This window comes from Macadamia integrifolia, unplaced genomic scaffold, assembly GCF_013358625.1.
Source record: "Macadamia integrifolia cultivar HAES 741 unplaced genomic scaffold, SCU_Mint_v3 scaffold1935, whole genome shotgun sequence".
Classification (NCBI taxonomy): Eukaryota; Viridiplantae; Streptophyta; class Magnoliopsida; order Proteales; family Proteaceae; genus Macadamia; species Macadamia integrifolia.
Window position 1 is genome coordinate 78,552 of NW_024868425.1, and position 22,992 is coordinate 101,543.

Here is a 22,992-nt window from a genome sequence, read left to right on the forward strand (position 1 = left end):
ATGGGCATAGTCTACCTTGCATTACAGTATAGGATTGATAATACCCTTTTAGCATTCTGCATGGCTTAAATGTGGCAGCTACCAAGAATTGGACTATCGATGAAGTTTGGCACCCGGCTAGGAGTACCCTTCCAATGTCATCACAAGGCCTCAGTTTTTCCTTGATTGTGGCTGAAAGAAAATTTTACCCCTCTCTATATTCAAATTGGAGTTCATGCCCCAAATTTTTATTTTCCTTTTACATGAAACATATTTTATATAAGAAACCTCATTCAGATGCTTAAGGTTTTTATACATATGTAATCTAGTGATGAACCAAAGCTTAAGGCTTTGTTCAATATGTATTCTTGGAATAGATTATAGGTTTAGAATGCATTTTGAAATTTAATTCTTTTCTATTTTCTTCTCTATAAGAGTCAGTGAATTCTGTTGGATAGTGCTCTTGTTCCTTTCTTCTTCTTCTTTTAACCAATGAAGATATGGTTCTACTATTAATTGGCCAATCTGTATTGATATCAATAGAGACCTTTTTTATTTTTATTTTATTTTTTAACTTTTACCCTTGATCTCTAACACTAAATCAATATCGATTCAAATCAGTATCAACTGAGACTAATACCCAAAACTATTGTGTCGAAGTGGGATTAAAATTAAAAATAGAATTGATATGAATCAATATTGGCCGAACCTAAACCATTGTGCCAAAAATAGAAAATAGGATGTTAAATTAAAAAAAAAAAAAGAGGTATCTAGTTAGTGGAGAATAATGGAAACCAGACATATTCTTTTGGAGTGTTCCTTATGATATGGAATGCTGATAAAATATAAAAAAAATAAGACGTTAAATAAGAGATAAAATTCACGTAGAGGGTGGGAGAAAACAGCCATAAAATGATGATACATCGAAAAATAGGCGAGGGGAGAAACATCCATCAAATTTTTAGTTTAGTTTAATAACACATTAACTTCATTTTCACCGGACGTGGGGTCAGGGTTGATTGAAGGTTGGCTGAGTGTAGTACCATTGGAAAAGGACGTAATCGCAAATGTAGACAGATCAGACGGAGAGCAAAAATACGTAGGCTCAGGCATGGTCGGTGGGAGAACAGGCATTGGAGCATCGAAGTTGAGAACTTGCATGGCTTGCCTAATTGAAGGTCGGAGATTGTAATCTGGGTGAGCGCACCATATCCCAACAATTAATAAATGCTCTATCTGTTGCTCTTTAAAGTCCACACCTTGACTTGGGTCAGCTGCCTCAAGAAGCTTTCCTCTTCCATAGAGCTCCCAAACCCATTCTACTAATCTTACCTTACTTGGATCAGGATCATTCATCTTGATAGGCTTTCTACCACAGGCAATCTCCAAAGCAACCATTCCAAAGCTATAGACATCAGATTCTTTGCTAGCCTTCCCAGTTATGACACATTCAGGTGCCATGTAACCCAGGGTACCAGCTAAGATAGTAGTTTCTGACCCTTTCCCGTGTTCCACAAGCCTAGCCAGACCAAAATCCCCAAGTTTAGCATGGAAGTTTGAATCTAGCATTACATTGCTGGATTTGACATCCCTGTGGATGACGCATTGCTCCCACTCTTCGTGCAAATAGAGCAATGCATAGGCCAAGTCAAGAGCTATCTTGTACCTCATCTCCCATGTCAAGTAGCCTGATCTGTCTCCAAATAGATGGGAATTAAGACTCCCATTAGGCATGAGCTCATAGACAAGGAGTAGCTCTTTCCGTTGGTGGCACCAACCAAGAAGTTGCACCAGGTTCTTGTGCCGCAATTGACTTATGATCTTCACCTCGGAGACATACTCCTTTATCCCTTGTTTAGACCCTTTAGAGATCCTTTTCACAGCAACATCCAAGTTGAGATCTCTCAAGAAGCCTCTATAAACACCTCCAAATCCTCCCTCGCCGAGCTTTCCTTCCTCGTCGAAGTTATTAGTTGCACGAGCCAATTCAGCATATGAGAATCGCCTAGGTCCGGTTTCCATTTTGAATTCATTATCCATCGCCGCACCAAATTCTGCATCATCTTCATCTTCATCCTCGTCTGCATCTGCATCACTTTCTTGCTTCTTTCTCCTCATGATACACCAAACCAAAACCAAGCCACCAACTATGCCGGCAGCTCCACATGGAACCAAAATTTTCAACAAAATCCTCCGATTCTTACCCGTCTCCTCCAAACTGGAATAAAATTGCCAGCACAAAATCTCATGTAGTTCGGTGGCATTTCCGGTGGCTGCAGAGAATCCTACAGTGACCCATTCAGGAAGGTAATCCCTGAGATTAAGGGTATGAAAAAGGCAAGGTGAGAGCTCTTTCAATTTTATAGTGCTATTAAATGTCAAGAAAACACTCAATAAATGCGAACTTGAATTGTAAGTAACCCAAACTCTAGCCCGCTTCCCATCCTTCATACTAGTGCTCAATGTCACATTCCTCACAGATACGCTGGAGTTGATGTTGATACCGATGTGATTGCCATCTGGGTCCCATTTATTCTTGAAGGTATCAAACTCCACCGCAACAATGGAATTGGAAACATTAGCAGTAGATGTTGAGCTAAAAATACCAAGACCACCACCTACTGTAGAATTGGAGATGGCTGAATTTCTGGTATCAGTGAGGAAGAACGCAATCCCATCCCCTGGAGGGGTAGCGTCATTGTTGTCTGAAGTGATTTTAAAGGAGAAATGGGAGGTGAAGTCCGTCAGCTTTCGTGTCTTTTTCTCCCAGAGGTGAACTGACTTACCATATGATGCTCGACCAATGCGGAAATCACGGTCTGCGTTAATTTGGCTTTCTGTGAGATGGATGGAGTGTTGGACGGATATTAATGCGTCTTGGAAGAGCGTGATGGTTTGATTTGCTTTTGATATTTCAAAAATGGGAAAGCTGAAATACAATGGGGTTGCCAGCTGAGAGAAAGAAAAATATAAGGAGGCCTGAAAGAGAAAGAAAGGGAGTTTCCTTATTGAGTTGCATGAAGCAGCCATTGGTTGGAAGATGGATATGGAGTTGAGGGTGAAAATTAATTGGATGAGGGCATTGGGCTTATTAGCCTTAGAGTGAACGGTGAATTTATAGGATGAAAGGACGAACATGATTGCTTCACTTTTCTCTGGTTGTACCACTGTCGTTGCGTACTGTAATTTTCCTCTTATTTCTTAAACCCTAAATGAACATTAACATACTACCTTTTAACAAAGAAAAATGGGTCCCTCTTTAGGGGAAAGTTTTCTTGCACCATTATGGGTATAGTAATATTATAACCATCAATGACTGAATGTATTTCCTATAGTATATGGTTGATAATACCCCTTGGACAATCGGTCTAAGAAACCTCATTGGAACATTATAAATTTTCATACATGCCTAATCTAACCAAATATAACAAATTTTTAGGCTTTGTTTGGCATGTATTCTTGGAATAGATTATGGATTTAGAACCCTTTTTGGAATTCAATTCTTCTCTATTTTCTTGCTTCAAAATGAGTTCTAAACCCATAATCTATTTTGAGAATGCATATTGCTATGGCAAAAAGCGCTTACTAATACTGGCACGACACATGGACACGACTGGGTTGAGCCAGTCCAGGATCAACCAGCCTTAGAATCAAGAAAGTTGATAGGTTGGGTTCAACCCTCTAATGATCGATCTGTATTAACGTTTGTGGATTGGTGGTCGAGCGACCGATCTACTGAATTGCAACTGTGTCTATGAGACCAGCAGTTAGAAGAACGACTTGCCATGGGGGAGCTTTGTAGAAGTAGCTCGGTGACCGAGCTACTGAACTGTTGTCGCTTAGTTGCCAAGCAGTGAAAGGAAACTCACTCCTAATCAAACATGTAACCTCCAAGCAAGGAGCGGATCTATACAAATTAGGAAAAACCACTCACAAGGAGCCTAATCTTCCCTAGAAGGAAAGGAATCTCTTGCATCATGCAGAATATATAACATTACGTAGCTCAGATATCTTCCATCTATGCACTCTCCAAGTATAACTCTTATCATACTCGGACTCTTTCCAAGATAAGGAGATTGGCTTAATTGGAACTCTCCACTGCTGGCATTCCACAATTATAAATACCCAGGTAAAACCCCCTTTAGAGGGATCGAAAACTTTCCATTCTTTATTAGAAATTCTATTTACAGGGACATCTTATTTAGGCATCGGAGAGTACCCTGCTGGATCAGCCCGATGCTTAGTTTCTTGTGTTTGTTCTTCTATGCAGGACATACTGGAAGCCTAGGACGATTTCTTGAAATATATAAATATTTTTTTTTTTAGTTGAATCAATCTGAAATTTCAAGAATAAGAAATCAGCTTGGTTGTTCAACTTCTGAGAATAGAGATTCTCGGGGGTGGTGGTGGCAAGATCATCAGAAAAAGAAGCATGGTATTATGTTTTTAACATAAAATTACTACATTAGCCATCAAAATAGCCATGCGCTCATTAAAGAACAAAGAGAAATCATTTTCAATTTCAATTTGAAAATTGAAACAACTTCTCTGCAATTTCAGAATTTATATTCCATTTGATTTTTATTTCGGTAAAATAAGATGCAAAAGTCAAACCAAAAAATTTCTGAAATAGAAATCACAACATGAAATTGAAATAGATATCATACCAAATCAGGCCTTCATATGCAAATATCGGCTTTGATATTGAGTCATTGACTTATAGCCTTTGCTTTGTGGATGTAGGTTCATTTTCCTTTCTTCCTAACCCAATTTACAAAAACAAATTAATCAATTATAAACATAGTGAAGCACGATTATAAATATGAAAATCAAAATTCAAGATGGTTAAAATATTAAGAAGGTATATCACAATGAAGGGAAAGTGTATGAATAAGATTAAAGGCTTCAAATAGACATCACTACGGAAAAACTAAGAAGACTTGAGTAAGTTAAGGTGATTAAGAAGACTTGAAGAGGTGATTTTCAGCTTGGTTTTTTCTTCTTCTGGTCGGCAGCTATCATGGCCGGTGATCAAGGCTTGGCTAAGGAGGGTGGAGGTGATGAAAATGACAATGGTGAGGGATCTGTGAGGGAGGTGACTGAGATTGTACCTCCAAATCAAGCTGCCGCTGCTGATGGTGTTGCTCCAAGGAGGTCATATGCAAGGGCTGTGGGGAATGCCTCATGGCCAATGATAGATTCTCTCCCGGAACCAATCCAAGCCAGGAATATCCGAAGAATCATGATCCCCCAGCGTGACTATGAGTCAAAAAGGAAAAAATTCAGATTTGCTTTTATAGGGAGGGTTGATTTCAGATTGATCTCCCTAGATGCACTGAGACAAGAAGCAGCAGAAAAGTGGAACTTGAACCAAGGAGTGGTGATGCACCCTCTTGGCAAAGGGTACGCCATTTTTCAATTTGGGTGTGAGGGAGATAAGGCTGCTGCTTGGAAGAGAAGCCCTTTGAAGATCGGGGGTCAGTTAATCCTCTTCCAACACTGAAAACCGGACTTTAACATCCATGAGAAACAAGTCTGGACTAAACTGGTCTGGATCCGTTTCCTTGACCTTCCCCTGGAATATTGGCATGAGAATGTCCTGCTCTCAATAGCAAAGGCAGTTGGACAACCTGTGGCTCTGGATCGTCACACGAAGCAAGGCTTGATGGGATTTTTTGCTAGAGTCTTGGTTGAAATAAAAAAAAAATGAAACGGTGCCTTGTATTGAGGAAGTGCAGGTTGAGAGATTGGAGTCTGGAACCACAAAAATCTATGGTTTCAGGCAAAAGGTTGTGCATGAAGATGGTATAACTCGCTGTGGTTGTTGTAAGCGGCTAGAGCATAGTGTGGAAGAATGCCAATTGAAGCAGGAGGATGAAAAACAGGCTGCAAAAGAACACGTCGGTATCCCAAGCACAGTCTATGTAGAAGATGGAGTGGAATCGGCTCGAGTCATATCAACTCAGCGAGTTACAGGGAGTGTACCAAACATGGAAGCTGCAGCTAATCATTCTCCTTCCTTAAATGCCTCCTCTTCATCAAATTAAGGTAGCCCTATTTTGGAAGGCCATATTCACGTGGATTTGGATCTCATCCAAAATTCAAATTCAAAAGTCAATCCTCTTTATATGGAATGTAACGATGGAAATTTATCTCCTAATCAAGACCTTCCCTCTTTGGAGGAAGGCCAAGTGGCTGGATCGGATCTAGGATCTGGATCAGGGTCAGGTTCTAACCTAGATCATGATGCTCTCTCAAAGTCCAAAGAGGAGAGTCAGGAAGCTGCCTCATATGCCCCTACCATGGTTGCTCCTACCATGGACCCAGTGAACTTGGCTAGGCCAAGTCGCCCTCGACAAAATGTGGTGACTAGGGGAAGAGGTGGTGTGGCTGGCCAGCCCTTAAGAGGTGGTCACCCTTCCAGAATCCTTCACATCCATCGTGACTCTCAGTTTTCTTATATTCCAGAGACAGAAATTGCCAATGGGCGTGTGGCTCTAAATTTTTAGGAAGTAGGGGTGGTTGATCGTGCCCTTCTTGCGAAGAAAAATCTGATATTGCTACTTCTAAAGGAGGGAAGAAGGGTAAGAAGAAGGTTGGTCAAATGAATAAGTCTGACAAGGCCCAAAATTAAATCCTTTCTCCATGAAGATTTTATTTTGGAATATTAGAGGTGTGCGAAAGGCTGCTCGTATTGGAGCCTTGAAGACGATCCTGAGGGAGCACTCTCCTGATTTTGTATGTTTGGCTGAGCCGATGGTGAAAGCTTCAGATTTTCCTTCTTTGTTAGTTAACAAAATAGGGCACAATGATCGAGTGGACAAGGTTCCGAATCTTTGGCTTATGTGGAGACAAGGTTCTTCTAGACCCTTAGTTGTTTCTCTGTCTGACTAACAATTATCAGTCACGGTGGATTGGTTCGGTTGCTCTGTGGGATTGACCTTTGTTCATGCAAATTGTTTTAAGGTTAATCACCGAGAGCTCTGGATTGACTTGGGTTTGGTGGTAAACCCAAATATGCCGTGGTCGATCATAGGGGATTTTAATGTTACTCTTCTTTCAAATGAAAAAAGGGGGCCAGGAAGATTTAATGCTAGCTCGGCGGTAGAGTTCCAGGCAATGGTGGACACGTGTGCTTTGGTCCAAGCTCTTTCATAGGGGAAAAAGTTCATGTGGACTAACAATCGTCGCAGAGGAAATGTTGTAGCTATTCTGGATTGAAACTTTTGCAATGGGAATTGGATGGAGGTTTTCAAGAATATTAGTCAAAATGTATTGCAAAGAATAGCCTCGGACCATGCCTCTGTTCTGGTGGTCTCAGACGCCATCCCTAAACCAGGTAATATTCCTTTTAGATTCAATAATTTCTGGATGGATAATATGAATTTTGAGGATATTATCAAGGACGTGTGGAATAAGGAGGTGTCTGGAAACCCCATTTTGGTGCTCTCTCAGAAGCTAAAGCAGGTAAATTTTTTTATTAAGAGCTGGGCCAAGAATAATTTTCCTAATGTTGATGAAGAAGTAAAGAAAGCCTCGAAAAATCTGGATTCAATTCAGGAAGAAATTGAGGCATCAGGGATGACGGATGATCTGTTTGACAGAGAGGTAGATGCCAAGACATATCTCTTGAAAGCAACTCAAATGCAAGACAGCTTTTGGTCTCAAAAAGCCAAATAGAGGTGAATGAAAGAGGGGGACAGGAACTCAAAATTCTTCCACCTCTCTGTACAAATGAGACGGTCGCAAAATCAAATTTGTACCTTGAAGAATATGAATGGTGAATGGATTAGTGACCAGCAGAGGTTGTCATCATATATTTCTAAGTATTATGAAGCCTTCCATTGTGCTGCTCAGACTACTCCACAACATGATTTATTGAATTGGATCCCTAAGGAGATTTGTGAGGTAGATGCTTTGGGTTTAGAGGCTATGCCCTCTTTGGAAGAAATACAAAATTCTGTTTGGGATGTGGATCCAGACAGCTCTCCTGGGCCTGATGGATTTTATGGGAAATTCTTTAGAAGAGTTTGGAATATTGTGGAAGCAGACTTTTGCAGGACTGTGATGCACTTCTTCAGAACGGGGTTTCTTCTTAAAGGTGTGAACAACTATTTTTTCACTCTAATTCCGAAGGTGCCGGGAGCTGTGACCCTGGACAAGTTTAGGCATATCTATATGGGGAATTTCTTTTATAAGGTGCCATTAAAAATTATGGTAAACAGAGTTTCGACACTACTTCCCAGGTTGATTTCAGAGGAACAAGGTGCGTTCCAGAAGGGGAAAATAATATCTGAGAATACCAGCTTAGCCTCAGAGTTGGCGAATCTGATGTATGCTGCAGTTAGGGGAGGAGGTATGGGATCAAAATTGATGTTCAGAAAGCATACAACTCGCTTTCTTGGGATTTCCTCTTTGAAGTCCTAAAAAAGTTTTGTTTTCCTCAGAAGTGGATATCTTGGATTCATGAAATCCTTGTCTCTACTAGGATTTCCATCTTAGTAAATGGGGGACTGGTGGGCTTCTTCCTTGTGGGTCGTGGTCTTCGCCAGGGTGATCCTTTATCTCCCATTCTCTTTATTCTAGCTGAAGAAGTGCTTTGCAGAGGGTTAAGAAGCATGGTTGCTGAAGGTGCTCTTAAATCCTAGCCCAGGCCAAGAGGTGTGCTCACTCCATCCCACCTTCTCTTTGCGGATGGCATCTTCATTTTCATGAACACGTCGGAAAAATATGTAAGAAATCTTCATTCTTTCTTAGATAAATATCAATCCTTCTCTGGTCAATTTTTTAATCTGGATAAAAGCAAGATTTTCTTTGGGAAGGTGGCCCCTCACAGAAAATATTTTATTAGTGAGTTTTTGGGTATTCAGATATCCAAATTCCCTACAAAATATCTCGGGGTGGAAATATTCAAGGGAAGAGTCACCAAATCCCACTTGTTGCCTCTGCTCGATAAGATCAAATGTAGACTAGTAGCCTAGAAAAGGAAGTTGCTCTCGATGGTAGGTCATATTGAACTAGTTCGTTCAATTATATCGAACATTCCTATGCATAATTTTGCAGTCTATTGGTGGCCACAGGAATCAATTAAAACTGTAGAAACATGGATGGGGAATTTCATTTGGTCAGGCCAAATGGAAGGTGAGAAAAAAATCACTGTCAAATGGGAGGATTGTTGCAAGCCAAAGAAGGAGGGAGGACTGGGTATTTGGAAGATGCTAAATATTAACAGAGCGTGTCTATGTAAATTAGTATGGAAGATCAAGCATGAGGATTCTATAATGAGCCAATTTTTCAGAGCAAGGTTTACTACTAGCGACGGCGATCTCAAGAGCTACAAGTCTTCATCTATTTGGCTGGGTCTAAAAAGGATGTGGAACTTTGTAACCAATATGGAGAGTTGGACAGTAAGAAATGGCATTAATATTAGCTTCTGGAAGGATCGTTGGTTAGAAAATTCCTCATTTGCAGAATCTTCTAATCTGGATTTAAAAGCACTTACTTCGAGGCAGCTGCGGGTGGCGGATTTCATTAGGAATGGTGAGTGGTGCTTCCCAAATGTTTCTTCAACATTCTTGTCTGAATCATTTGAGAAGGCTAAGAGAATATCCCTAACGAATTTAGAGGATATGTGCCACTGGAAATTATCTTCGTATGGAGCCTTCTCTTTGGCCTTGGCGTGGGAAGAGATAAGAAGCAAAAAGGCGCCTGTTTCTTGGTTTTCCATTCTGTGGAAAGCTTTTTTATATCCACGACAGGCTGTATTTGGATGGAGGTTAGCTCATGGTAGACTCCTTACGGATGACCAAGTGTGCAAAAAGGGGATTGCAATGCCTTCGAGATGTGGGTTATGTGAAAAGGTGGAAGAATCTAGTTTCCACCTTTTTATTCAATATGAGTGTATCCAGGCCCTATGGAATATGTTCTGCGATCTATTGGTGTTGGATGGCAATACTTCCCAAGAATGGAAGATTTATTTAGCTGGTAGAAACGTAAAGCAAAATCTGTCACATTCTCAAGAGTATGGCTTAGTGGCACGGTGTTAATTCCTTATGCTGTTTGGATGGAGAGGAATATAAGTCTCCACGAGGGTACCTCTTGGCCTCACAGGCAGCGTTTTGCTATGATTAAAGGAGAGATAGGCATGATTTCGATAGTGCACCTTGGGAAGAACTTGTCGGTAGTTGATTTGCTTTGTGCTAGGAGAGTGGGAATTCCCCGTGTAATTGGCAAGCAAAGAGAAATTTTTGAAGTTTGATGGTGTCTCCCCCCTCAAAACTAGATTAAGATAAATATTGATGGGTGCTCGCTAGGGAACCCTAGAAAGGCTAGAGCTGGCTATGTGTTTAGAAATTAAAAGGGCGAACCTTTGCTGAATTTCAGAAATGTCGTTGGTGTAAAATCTAAATTTGAAGCTGAATTCTTAGCTCTCATTGCCGGCCTTGAACATGCAAAAAACTCTTGTATCCAAAACCTTTGGATCGAGTGTGACTTTGCTGCTGTGGTGTTTTTATTCTCCAAAGGGCTGGTGCCATGGTTTATTCAGCAAAGATGGAGGGACGTTTTCTCTTATTTGGGCCCAATTTCTTGAAAAGTCACTCATTGTTACTGCGAAGCAAATGTGGTAGCTGACTTCTTAGAGAAAACAACAACAAGATTTGAAACTAATTCCCCGGTTGAGGCCTGGCCCCTTCTCACCTCCAGGGAGATGGAATTGGATGCGGCCCAACGGCCAAGATTTAGATTCACTTAGTTATTTTTAATGGATTTTCTGGGTTGTTAGTCTAAGGTCTGAGGTCCTCTCCTGCTGATGGCAATGCCGAAGGTGGGGTTGATTTCTCTTCCTTAGTCTAAGTCTGGTAGAGTATATCCTTCCTCTTGTATATTCTTTCTTTTAATTAATTCAATGATCTTTAGCGGAAAAAAAAAAGACATTGGTATAAATTTGGTTGATATTTTTCATTTTTTGAGCTTGCAGAATGTCCCCCCTCTGCTGATGGCAATACCGAAGGTGGAGAGGTGTCCGGGTAATGTTAATTTTATAATGGTTTGGTCTAGGGATAGGTAGACAAACTCTTTGTACCCTTCTTTTCTTTATTTTCATTATTAATACATACTTTGCTGAATTTTAGAAAAAAAGAAAAGGAAAGTGTATATTATTAAATCTAGAGAAAATTACATTGCCACCTCCTGAATTTAGGCCATAAATCGATGCCCTCCCCAGTGTTTTTAAAATGACATGAATATACCCTCTTTAGGTTTAAAAAATGCAAACACACCCACACCCTCAGAACAAACATAAAAAATCCCTAAGTAAAATTATTATTTAACCCTTTAGTCATCTTCAACAATAAAACACTCCCATTTTCTGAAATTAAGGCTTAGACAAACTTGAATATTTCAATTCTCTGGTGAAGGTTCTACTCCAAGCCTTTGGCGAAGATAAGTCTCCTAGGTCTTGGTGTTTCTCTCCCTCATTTATGAAATTAGGGGACAACATATTTCACAGTTTCATCCTTATTAGATTCTATTCTAGCCACATCTCTGTTTGACTATGAAATTAGGGTATACCACATTTTTTTTCTGAGATTAATATCATCCCTATTAGAAACTCTTAATTAGGATTCTCAGACCGCCAGTGAAGCTACTCAGAGAGAGAGACAGAGAGAGAGAGAGAGAGATGTGAAAATACTTGTGTTTCTCATTAAATCAAGCTCTTACAATAGAGAGATTATATAAGATTACAGTAGGAAACCCTAGTCAACTATGTGTTGTATGGTAGGAGAATATTATAGAATATTACATGTGGGGATAAAGGGAAATGAAATATATGGAGAATATATGGGGATCGTACCATATCAGCCTTCCCATACTAGGGAAGATCCAAGGTACGCTATTACACCCCCTCAAGTTGATGGTCGGTGGAGCAGATCTTCAACTTATCCCGCATGAACTAGAACTGAGCCGTAGGAAGAGGTTTGGTCAAAGCATCAGTGAGTTGGTCATTAGTGGAGATGAACTGCACAGACAACTGCTTTTTGGCAACACGATCATGAACAAAATGGAAGTCAACCTCAACATGCTTTGTTCGGGCATGAAAGATCGGATTGGCTGATAGATAGGTCGCATCGATATTATCACACCATAGAATCGGTGAACCATGAAGTGGAATGCCAAGTTCTTTAAGAAGGGACTCCAACCAAATCATCTCTACAGCAGCATCGGCCAGAGCTTTATACTCTGATTCAGTGGAGGAACGAGCCATGGTTCGTTGTTTTCGAGAAGACCAGGAGATTAGATTAGAACAAAGATAGATAGCATAACCTCCAGTGGATTTCCTATCATCACCATTGCCAGCCCAGTCAGCGTTAGAGAAGGCTTGGAGCGTGAATGGGGTAGTGGATCGGCCAAAAAGAAGACCATGAGACTATGTTTGCTTCAGATATCTGAGAATCTGCTTTATAAGGGCCCAATGATCCTCGGTCGAAGCGTGCATGAACTGACAGACACGGTTGATTGGAAAAGAGACATTGGGTTAAGTCAGAGTCACATAATGGAAAGCGCCAACAATCAAGCGATAAAGAGTGGGATCAGCCATCGGTACACCCCCTAAAAGAGATGGTTTGGCAATAACCATGGGTGTAAGAACACCTTTACAATCAGTCATACCAGCGTGTTGTAGAAGATCACAAATATACTGAGACTGGGTAAGGAGGAGACCCTTGGAGTGGGGCAACGCCTCAATACCCAAGAAGAAATGTAAGGGACCCAGAGCTTTGATTGAGAACTCCAAAGCCAGAGAAGAGAGCAGTTGGGCGATTGGAGAAGATGCAGTTCCTGTAACCAAAATATCATCTACATAAACCAAGACATAAAGCATGGAATCACCTTTCCTGTAGATGAAGAGCGATGGGTCAGTCTGCGAGGCCACAAAACCATATTGAAGGAGAAAAGTAGACAAGCAATGGAAACATACTCGAGGGGCTTGTTTAAGCCCATATAAGGACTTATGAAGGTGACACACATGGGATGGATGAGATGGATCGCTGAAGCCAGGGGGCTGAGTCATGTAAACTTTTTCATGGAGAATGCTGTGGAGGAAAGCATTATGGACATCAAGCTGACAGATCATCCACCCACGGGTAACAGCCAAAGAAATAATGGTGCGAACAGTGGTAGCCTTAACCACAGGGTTGAAAGTTTCTGTGTAATCCACACCATGTTGTTGATGGAAACCCTTAGCAACCAAGCGAGCATTATAACGCTCAAGGGATCCATCAGCTTTCCTCTTGACGCGATACATCCATTTGCATCCAACCAAATTTTGATGCGGAGAGGAAGGTACTAAGGACCAAGTGCCATTTCGAACAAAGGCATTAAATTCCTCACCCATGGTTGCCCGCCATTCAGGATTTTTGTGGGCCTGTGTGAAGCAGGTGGGCTCAGGGGTAGAGAAAGGTGTGTGATTGGTGGTGAGGGCTTGTGGTGGTGGTGGTGGTGGTCTAGGGCGCAAGGTCATGGTATGCACTTTGGAAGGAGCAATAGGTGGGGAGGTGGGGTTAGGTAATGTAGGTGAGGGACTGGTGGGTACGGTTAGAGGTGTGGAGGCATAGAGCTCGAGGAGAGGGCATGAGTGGCGTGGAGGGGAGGGTGGTGTGCTATGGGACGGCTGTGAGGAAGGGCTGGTGGTAGGGTTAGGTGTGGGAAGTGGGGAAGGAGAGGAGGGAGGTGGTGTGGGTGTAGGTGGAGAAGGGGAAGGCGCTGGAAGGGAGATGGGATTAGGCCGCTGTGCTGGCGACGGTAAGCCCTGAACCTGTGTAGGAATGATAGCCCAAGGAGATGGAGAAGGGGAAATCGAGGGCGGAGGGGGACCAAGGATTGAAGGAGAGTTAAAAGGAAAGGAAAACTCATTGAACCGGACATGGCGTGCAATGTAGAACTTATTGGTGACCCTATCAAGACACCTATAGCCATGGTGAGAAGGATTGTATCCAAGAAATACAAAGGGAGTGGAACGAAAATCCATCTTATGGCGGTTATAGGGACGAAGGTATGGGTAGCAAAGGCACCCAAAGGTGCGAAGAAAGGTGTAGTCTGGAGTCTTATGATAAACTAGTTCGAATGGGGGAAGATTATGAGAAACTTGAGAAGGCATCTGGTTAATTAGATAGATAGCAGACTCGAAGGCAAAATTCCAGTATTGCATGGGAATCGAGCCATGGGCGAGCAGGGAAAGACCCGTCTCAGCGATGTGACGGTGTCGACGTTCAACCGACCCTTGTTGGGCATGAGTGTGTGGACAGGAGGAGCGATGAGAGATCCCAACCGTAGAGAAGAATGTGGGAAGGGTGCGAAATTCACCTCCCCAATCCGTTTGAACTTGTTTAATTTGACGAGAGAAATGCCGTTCGACAAGTGCTTTAAAAGAATGAGAAATAGAGAAGACTTCAGATTTATGGACTAAAGGATAAAACCATATATATTTAGTAAAATAATCCACAAAAATTACAAAGAAACGATGCCCTGAGATGGAGGGCATAGGGGAAGGACCCCAAACATCATTAGACACAAGATCTAATGGAAAAAGGCTACGAGAAGTAGATAAAGGAAGATGCAGGCAACAAGATTTGCCAAGTTGACAGGTGTTGTAGAGAGTCTGAAGGCGAGACGATTGACATGGAAGCTTATTGTGATGAACAATGTGACAAAGTAGGCGCTCATGAAGATGACCGAGAAGAGATTGCCATCCATCCAGGGTGGTTCTTTTAGCAATACTAGCATGAGGAGGAGTAGGAGTTGTAGACTTCAAGGTAGAAAGACCCCTTCTACTCAGATCGGAAAGAATTATCGTTTTGGTATCCTGATCCTTCACAAGAAAATGAGAAGGGTGAAACTCAAAAAATAGGTCATTATCTTTAGCAAACTTATAAACAGAGAGAAGGGGTTTGGTGATAGAGGGGATATGAAGAACATTATTTAGAGAGAGAGAACGAGAAGGAGAAGAAATATGAGAGGAACCAACATTAAAAATTGGGAGACCCTTATCGTTGTCAACCTGTAAAGTATCATTACCTGAGTAACCATCATATGTAGAAAGAGAGTTCAGATCTGGGGTAATATGGTGTGTTGCGCCGGTGTCAGGGTACCAGGTTAAGGCTGTTGAGGGGTAGGGAGAGGGAGAGGCATGGGCGGGGGTTGGTAGCAGGCCAGGTTGGGCATAATAGGCAGTGGGAGGAAAATTATTATAAGAGGGAAGGGCAGTAGGGTAGGGTTGAGGGTATTGCTGAGGTCGATAGTAACATGTGTTAGAGTTGTGGTTGGTCCATTGGTAGATGGTACAGTAGAATCGTCCAGAAGACTGCTGAGACTGGAGTCCATGGCCACAACGGTCACACCCCCACGACCAATATTAGATCCTCGGTTAGAGGATTGAGTGCCAGAATCATTAGGAGAAGGGGAGGACCTTTGTGCGGTGTTGGCTATGGGAGCGGAGGAGTCAGTGTCAGTGGCCTCAGTGACAGATAATTTGGAGAAGGCGCGAAGGCTCTCGTGACTGAGAAGAAGGGCATACAGCTCGGTGTAGGTGGGTATAGATTCACGAGCAAGAATGGAGGGTACTATACCCTGTAGATCTTCGCGAAGAGACCGAAACACATGAATATTGAAATTGGTCTGCTTGAGAGGTTCGCCGGCGGCAAACAACTCATCAGAAAAAAGTTTGGCTTGCTGAAGTAATAGTGTCACAGTTTCCTCAGGTTTTTGGCGAAGATTCTGAAGACTGAGATGAAGAGACATGAGTCTGGTAGGAGATGCCGAGCCAAACGCAGTAGAGAGTATGACCCAGATGTCATGACTGGTGTCCTTATCCAAGATCAGAGGAACAACATCGGAAAGAGAGGCAACAAGGAGACTAACAAGCTGTGCGTCTTGTTGATGCCACGTTGTGGCCTCGACAGGGTTGCTGGGACAGAGAGTGGTGCCATCGACAAAGCCAAAGAGGCGCTAGCCTTTGAGAAATGGTACCAACTACTTCTTCCAGAGAAGAAAATTTGTGGGAGAAAGTTTAATGGAAAGATAGTGGTGGGGCGAGGAGAAAGCCGAGAGAGAGGGAGCAGCAGGAGCGACAGGTGCTATGACCTGTGTAGTGGGAAGGGCACCGATGGTGGTGTCTTCAGTGGCCATGGAGATGATATTGTGACTAGGGTAAGAAAAGAAAGAAGAAAGAAAGGAGGCTCAGAGGAGCGTAGGGTGCTCTGATACCATAAAAATACTTGTGTTTCTCATTAAATCAAGCTCTTACAATAGAGAGATTATATAAGATTACAGTAGGAAACCCTAGTCAACTATGTGTTGTATGGTAGGAGAATATTACAGAATATTACATGTGGGGATAAAAGGAAATGAAATATATGGAGATCGGACCATATCAGCCTTCCCATATCAGGGAAGATCCGAGCTACGCTATTAATGCCAGTCTCCAAACTCATAAATTTCTCCCATTGAAAGGTAACGCATGATATGCAACTGTTCAATTTCCAACATAAGACTCAGAGGGGATTAAAGATTGTTTTCTAACATAGACTCGTTTTTATATACACGTGACCCACTCGAAGGATGAAAACTTCCAATCCTTCCTTTAATCAAAGTAATAACAACTACCCCATGAATCAATCCGCCACTACAACAATTAGAGATGATGATGAGTCAATGAACGAAAAATAGAAAATCACACTTGAAAGAGAACAAGATAAGAAAACCAAGGAGAGAGAGAGAAAGAGATAAACAGAAGAGGTGGGGAGAAGAAGAGAGCTCTTTCTCAGGTTTTAATCAAGAATCAAGGGTAAATAAGTAAAGTCACACTCAATGGGGGTATTTTGGTTATTTATAAAAATAACTACTTGTTACGTCATCTCTTAACTACTTAAACTAACAGTGTGAATGTGTTTTTCATTTTCCAAACTTGTAAGGGGTGTTCGTGACATTTTTTAAAACACAGGGGAGGACATTGATTTATGACCTAAGTTTAGGGGTTAGCAATGTAATTTTTTCTTAAATCTAAGTATGACATTTGGCATAATCCAAACTAATCTTTAGATATCCAATCAATTTTAGATTAATAGGACATCACCATTCCATACATGGCATCACCTATAGCAAGATAGCAAGATTCTCTGTGTACATGACCATCCACCAAACCTTTTGCCACCTATTAAAGAAATATGCCCTTCTCCATATATTCCTTATGGTAGCATGTTTAAAGAGGGTCAAACTGACCATATAGAAGGTATTGAGAACCTAATTGTCCCTTCATTTGGTTCAAATTGAGACATGATCATAATATAATTAAATAGGGAAGAAGATCACTACTTGATCGTGCATCCTATTCCCAGACACGGGTGCTGAGAAAACCACATCGTACCCCTGGTTATTTGCGTGTACATCTTCCCTGGTTTGTCCTTCTACATTCACAATGGTCACATATATCATCTTACTGGAAATTTCAGCTATGATGTTGAGACATTACATAAGGTTATACTTTCTTTCTACTGCCTCATTTATAATATCTAATTAATCAATCGTACATGTTAATGGAGAACGGTTGTAACACGGCCAGGGAATTCAGATAAAGATTCAAAGCAGTATGAAGAGCATTATACCATCCAACTTTCCACCAATACAGAACAGACTCTCATTCACTTACCCATACATATGAGTAGTCAAACTGGAAACACACTAAGATGTTCTGAGTGTAAGAACAATGGGCCTAAGAATCAAGATCTATAGATATCCTTAGGTTATCTATGGACAGTCCATTTATTTATACCACAAAACAAGTCTAATGGAGCTGAGATTTTGTAAAGAAGCAGATCCAAAGGTTTCATTCGCACATGCTAAGTTTCAGCTCAAGGAGTTGGTCAAGTGACTTTTTTTTTTAATCCAAAATTATTGATAAGGTTCATGACAATAGTTCAATCGTCAAGAAAGTGCATGGCATATCAGTACTGGTATAGGTCATTGATAGATAGGTTTTTTTCTCTTGCTGACGGCAACGCCCAAGGTGGGACGAAATCTTTTTTTATTCATTGCATATTTTTTCATCTAGGTATACTTGAACGTGAAATTTTTGTACATTTATTTATATTATTTAATTGATTCATTTGCCTTTTTTTTTTTTTTTAATGATAAACAAACCTTTACAAGCCTTTACTCTTTACAGCACAGAAAAGGTTTGATGGCCTCTTATTTATTTACTATCACTTTGATTTTTTTCTTGAAGAATAGCACGAGGCTGGCGTTCACATCACACTAGGTATAAAATAATAAGTCTAAAGGAATTCTCTAATGGTTGGTGCTTCTTTCATTTTCTTTCACATACCACGTGAAAAATCAAATAAAATAATAATTTTATAGATGGATAAATCCCGAGGTTCCCTACTTAAATATTTAATTTCTTCCCTATCGTATTTTTTCCCAAGCACAAATATTGCTTTCGAAATTATAAGCACCATGGAAGGATGCATAGCATTAGCATACGCCAGAAAGTGAAAAATACAACACTAAACTGTAGGAATATTCTCTAGAATATTTTTTTATTATTCTTCCATATACCAATTAGGTAATTGACTGATACTAATCTCATAGAATTGGATTTCAAATAGGAAACCCACTCATCGTCTAATTAGGGAAAATAGTTCTACCCTATTTAACACACCTTGATGGGAGAGTGCACAAGCTCTATAAAATAGGACTCTAGGTCCTCTTTCTACCCTAACATCACTCTCATTATTGGCTCCATCACCAAGAGAGCATTAAGGAGAGCTAGTGGGAGAAACCTAGAGAATACATTGTGTTTGTGCTTGGGGTTGCAGGAATGATATAATGGCGGTGAATTCTTCACAGTCGATGGTGAACGATATGCGTCGACCCCTATGGTTTAATTTGTGATTCCATGAATGTATGGCAAGATCCTATTGTTATTATATAGTAGGAATTTCGTCCTTCAAGTAGTATCAGAGCCAGGTTATGCCAATGCGTTCTTGAATCACATGAAATTTAATCTATGTATTTTGAACACCCCTATGTCGATGCACGAAACAACGGTTTCATATGCGAAAGGTTTATGATTACGTTGCGTGTCGCTACGTAAAATCGCACATCATTACTTTGCATAGTGCTGCACATAGCATTTTGGCCACGATGACCCTTGGCCATGATTGGCTCTCATTCTGAGCACAACATCGGCTGTAGCTTGGTGGAGTTTTTTTTTTTGGAAATAAGGGATAACATAGTACCATTCATGTGTAGAACAGTACCCATATTATATTAAAGTTGGTGAGTGGGTTATGTCATCATTGAATTTTTTATATATTTTTTATTTTTTTTATATGTATAATGCATCAATGATGACATTGAATGATAATTCTTTGATGACCAAAAGTGATCATGTAGTTATGGTAATATGGATCCGATTGATCGGATCGGTTTGAATGGGATGAATTATATTAGTTTTGATATTAATCCATATGATTTATGACCGATATCATACAGACAATTGCAAAATCCCCTCATTAATTTTAAAATCCCTTTTATGTTACTCGCTTGGGACTCACAAGCATTGGAAAATTTAAACTCTAATTGTAAATTAGGATTTATTTGTTATACTTTACCCAAGGGTTTATTTTGTATAATGTAATTTAGGGTTTGGGTTTGTGGCACCCTACCTAAAAAAATTATGTTTTTACCCTTATTGACTTAGGTCAAATGGGAGGATACTTTATATGATTCACTTTATAGTTATTGATATGATGATGCATATTACCAACTGAATTTCTATGAATTTTAGAATACTAATTATGGTAGAAATAGATAGAAATATGTGTTGTCTATGTCTTTATGCATGATAGTGAATAGTGGGAGACCGAGAGGGGTTGAAACTTAGATGGAGGAAGGAAATTCTGGGGAAGACCCTGGAGGTGGAATAGCATTGGATAGGGGAAGACAACTATGGCTGACTGATCTTTGGAAGGTTCTCCCTTCCTCAGTGTCAGCAGCGACTCCTTGTGCGAACTTGGATGAGGGGGGTAGAGATCCTATAGCGACGACAGAGGCGGCTAGGAAATCATACGCCTCCATTGTAGGATTGGAAGCAGATGCTTCGGACAAAGGGACTCAGAGTGGGATTCATCATTCTCAGAAAACGTTTGCCAAGGTAGTAGGGAATGTTCTGCCGGTGATTGATGACCTACCTGAGTCTGTGCACATCAAAAATTCAACTAAGGTGATCATTCCTCAGGAGGAGTGTGAGGATCGCTTAAACAGGTATAGATTTGCCCTGATTGGTCGAATCGATTTTTGCTTCATCTCCCTAGATGAAGTTCACAGAGAAGCCAGGGAAAATTGGAAATTGAAAGGAAAGGTGAAGATGGTGCCTATGGGGAAGGGGTTCACTATCTTCCAGTTTGATTCTGAAGGGGATATGGCACTGATGTGGAGGTGAAGCCCTGTAAGGATTGGAAGACAGTATGTGCACTTTCAAAGATGGCATCCAGACTTTAACATCCATGAAAAACAAATTAATAAGGCCCTATTTTGGGTGTGGTTCCCAGACTTACCTTTAGAGTATTGGCACGAGAAGGTTCTTCTGACAATAGCCAAGGCGATAGGACGGCCCATTGCCCTTGACCACCGCACCAAAAAGTTCTATGGGAACTATGACCATGTCCTAGTTGAGATGGAGGTCGGGGTTCCAAGGCTTGAAGAAATACAAGTTGAATGTAGGCAACCTGGAACTGAGACTCTATTTTGGTCTAAGCAGCAAGTCCTCTACGAGGACTCTCTAGGACAATGTGGATTCTGCAAAAAACTGGGGCATGCCAAGAGAAGAAGGCTCAGGATGACAAGTAGAATGCTCGGGATAAGGCGGGGATTCCAGGAGCGGTATAAGAAGAAGATGGAGTCGACTCAGGTAGGGGTGACTCGTTGGGTTGCTATGCTACACCTATGGAAAGAATCGACCAAGATTTTATGCCAAATAATTCAAATTCCCAACAGTCGTTTCTAAACGCTAATGGGGAGGGAATTATGCAGCGCCTTCCAATATTAGCCTAGCTCAGTTACCATCGATGGAGAGGGGGGAAATTCTAATTGATTTGACTGCTTCAAGTCTGATTTCAGATCAATCCAAATTGGGTAAGTATGGATTAGCACTGGATGGGGAAGAGATTGTTAAGGAAACATCTTTGAAGGAGTTGGCACAGGTTGGAGAGGAATCCAATATGGATTCTTCAGATGATGATGTGGACTCATCTGAGGAGGATGTTGACCGGTCTGGATCAGATTCAAGTTCAAAGTTGGATTCAGACTCGAACCAATTAGAGGTGGGCGAGGGAGAAGAACCGAACCGGTCTAGGCTCATCTCAACCTCTGATCCGACAGAGGTGCAGTCTCAGGAGAGTAGCATGGTGATGGCTTCTTCTCAGGAGGGTGTGAGGGTCTCTTCAAGACCTAAAAGGATAGGCACAACCCAAGGAAGCATCCGTGGTGGCTTGGCGAGTCGGGGTGGTCAAACTACAGGCAGTGGGGAGTAGGTGGCCTCCACGGTAGCTCCAATGAATACAAGGGATGTGGCTCAAATAGGGGTTCAAGCAGTGGACAAAGTGGCGGTGATGGCGGAAAGAGGGAATGATATGGGGGAGAAAAGGGGAAGACTAAAGCAAGGTGGTGGTCAGGCTGCAAGGTTTGATAAGGCAAAAGGGAATATTTGATTCCCATGTGGATATTCTTTTGGAATATTAGGGGTGTAAGAAAGGCAGCAGCTTCTAGAGCATTGCAAAATTTTTGCGAGACAACTCTCATGATGTGGTTGGCATAGCGGAACCCATGGGGGACCCCTATCTTTCCCCGTGGCTCTCTTTGATTGTCTAGGCTTTGTGGCTGATCTTATTCATAACTCTCGTAGAGACAAGGTACCAAACCTTTGGTTTATCTAGAAAAATGCGCTAAGGCGGCAGTAATCGTTCAAGCCTCTGAGCAGCTGATCTCGGATTCTCTGGAATGGAACGGGCAACAAGTTTTGATTTCTTTAATTCATGCCTCTTGCTTTAGGGCTAAGTGTAGAAATCTTTGGGTGGACTTAGTGGCCTTGGCCTCTTCTTCCCTTCCATGGGCAGTTATAGGTGACTTCAACTCCATGCTACACTCTCATGAGAAGAGAGGTCCTAGTAGATTTAATGTGGGTGTTGTGGCTGAGTTTCAGGCGATGGTGGACGCGTGCGAGTTGATCAGTACTCCTTCTCAGGGATCAAAATTCACCTGGACGAACAATAGACTTAGAGCCCATGCGGTGGCAGTCCTTGATAGAAGTTTTTTCAATTCTCAATGGCTGGACGTCTTTGGGAACTGTAGTCAATAGGTCCTTCATTGGTTAGTATCTAATCATACCCCCATTTTAGTCTCTTCAGTGTTAACCCCAAAGCCTAGGAACGCCCCTTTTCGGTTCCATTGCTTTTGGATGGGGGAGGGGTAGTTTGAGGATCTTGTGAGGGAAGTGTGGACTAGAGAGGTCAGGGGTGGTCCAATTGGAAGGCTTGCCCAGAAATTAAAGGCAGTAAAGGGCGCTCTGAAGGGGTGGGACAGACAGTTTTTTCCAAATATTGACACGGCTCTTAAGGAAGCTACAGACAAGGTGGTGGAGGTGCAGAGAATCATCGATCAGGTTGGGATGTCAGATGATTTATTTTCTAAGGAAGAAGAATCCAAAACGAAATTATTGAAAGCAGTGGAACTTCATGAAAAGCTTTGGGCAGAGAAAGCTCGCTGTAAATGGGCAATACTAGGAGACCGCAACTCAAAGTTTTTCCATTTATCAGTGAAGGTGCAACGTGCCAAAAACTATATCCGCTGATTGAAGAAAAAGAATGGATCCGTGGTCTTGGAGTAGGGGAAATTGGCAAAGTATGTCTCAAGATATTTTGAAGAATTCCATAAGGCGGATCAGTGTGAAAATTTCATGGA

General features: G+C 41.5%; 1 protein-coding gene across 1 annotated transcript; it reads right to left on the reverse strand.

Moving 5' to 3' along the window:
* Positions 1-945: 945 nt before the first annotated feature.
* LOC122065229 (L-type lectin-domain containing receptor kinase IX.1-like) lies at positions 946-3,009 on the reverse strand. The gene has a single exon (XM_042629039.1). The coding sequence runs from the start codon at positions 3,007-3,009 to the stop codon at positions 946-948; it is 2,064 nt and encodes a 687-aa protein (XP_042484973.1).
* Between the last annotated feature and the right edge of the window lie 19,983 nt (positions 3,010-22,992).

What these genes read in the sequence shown, in the direction of transcription:
- LOC122065229 (XM_042629039.1), bottom strand. Translation starts at nt 3,009, where the DNA reads ATGGCTGCTTCATGCAACTCAATAAGGAAACTCCCTTTCTTTCTCTTT.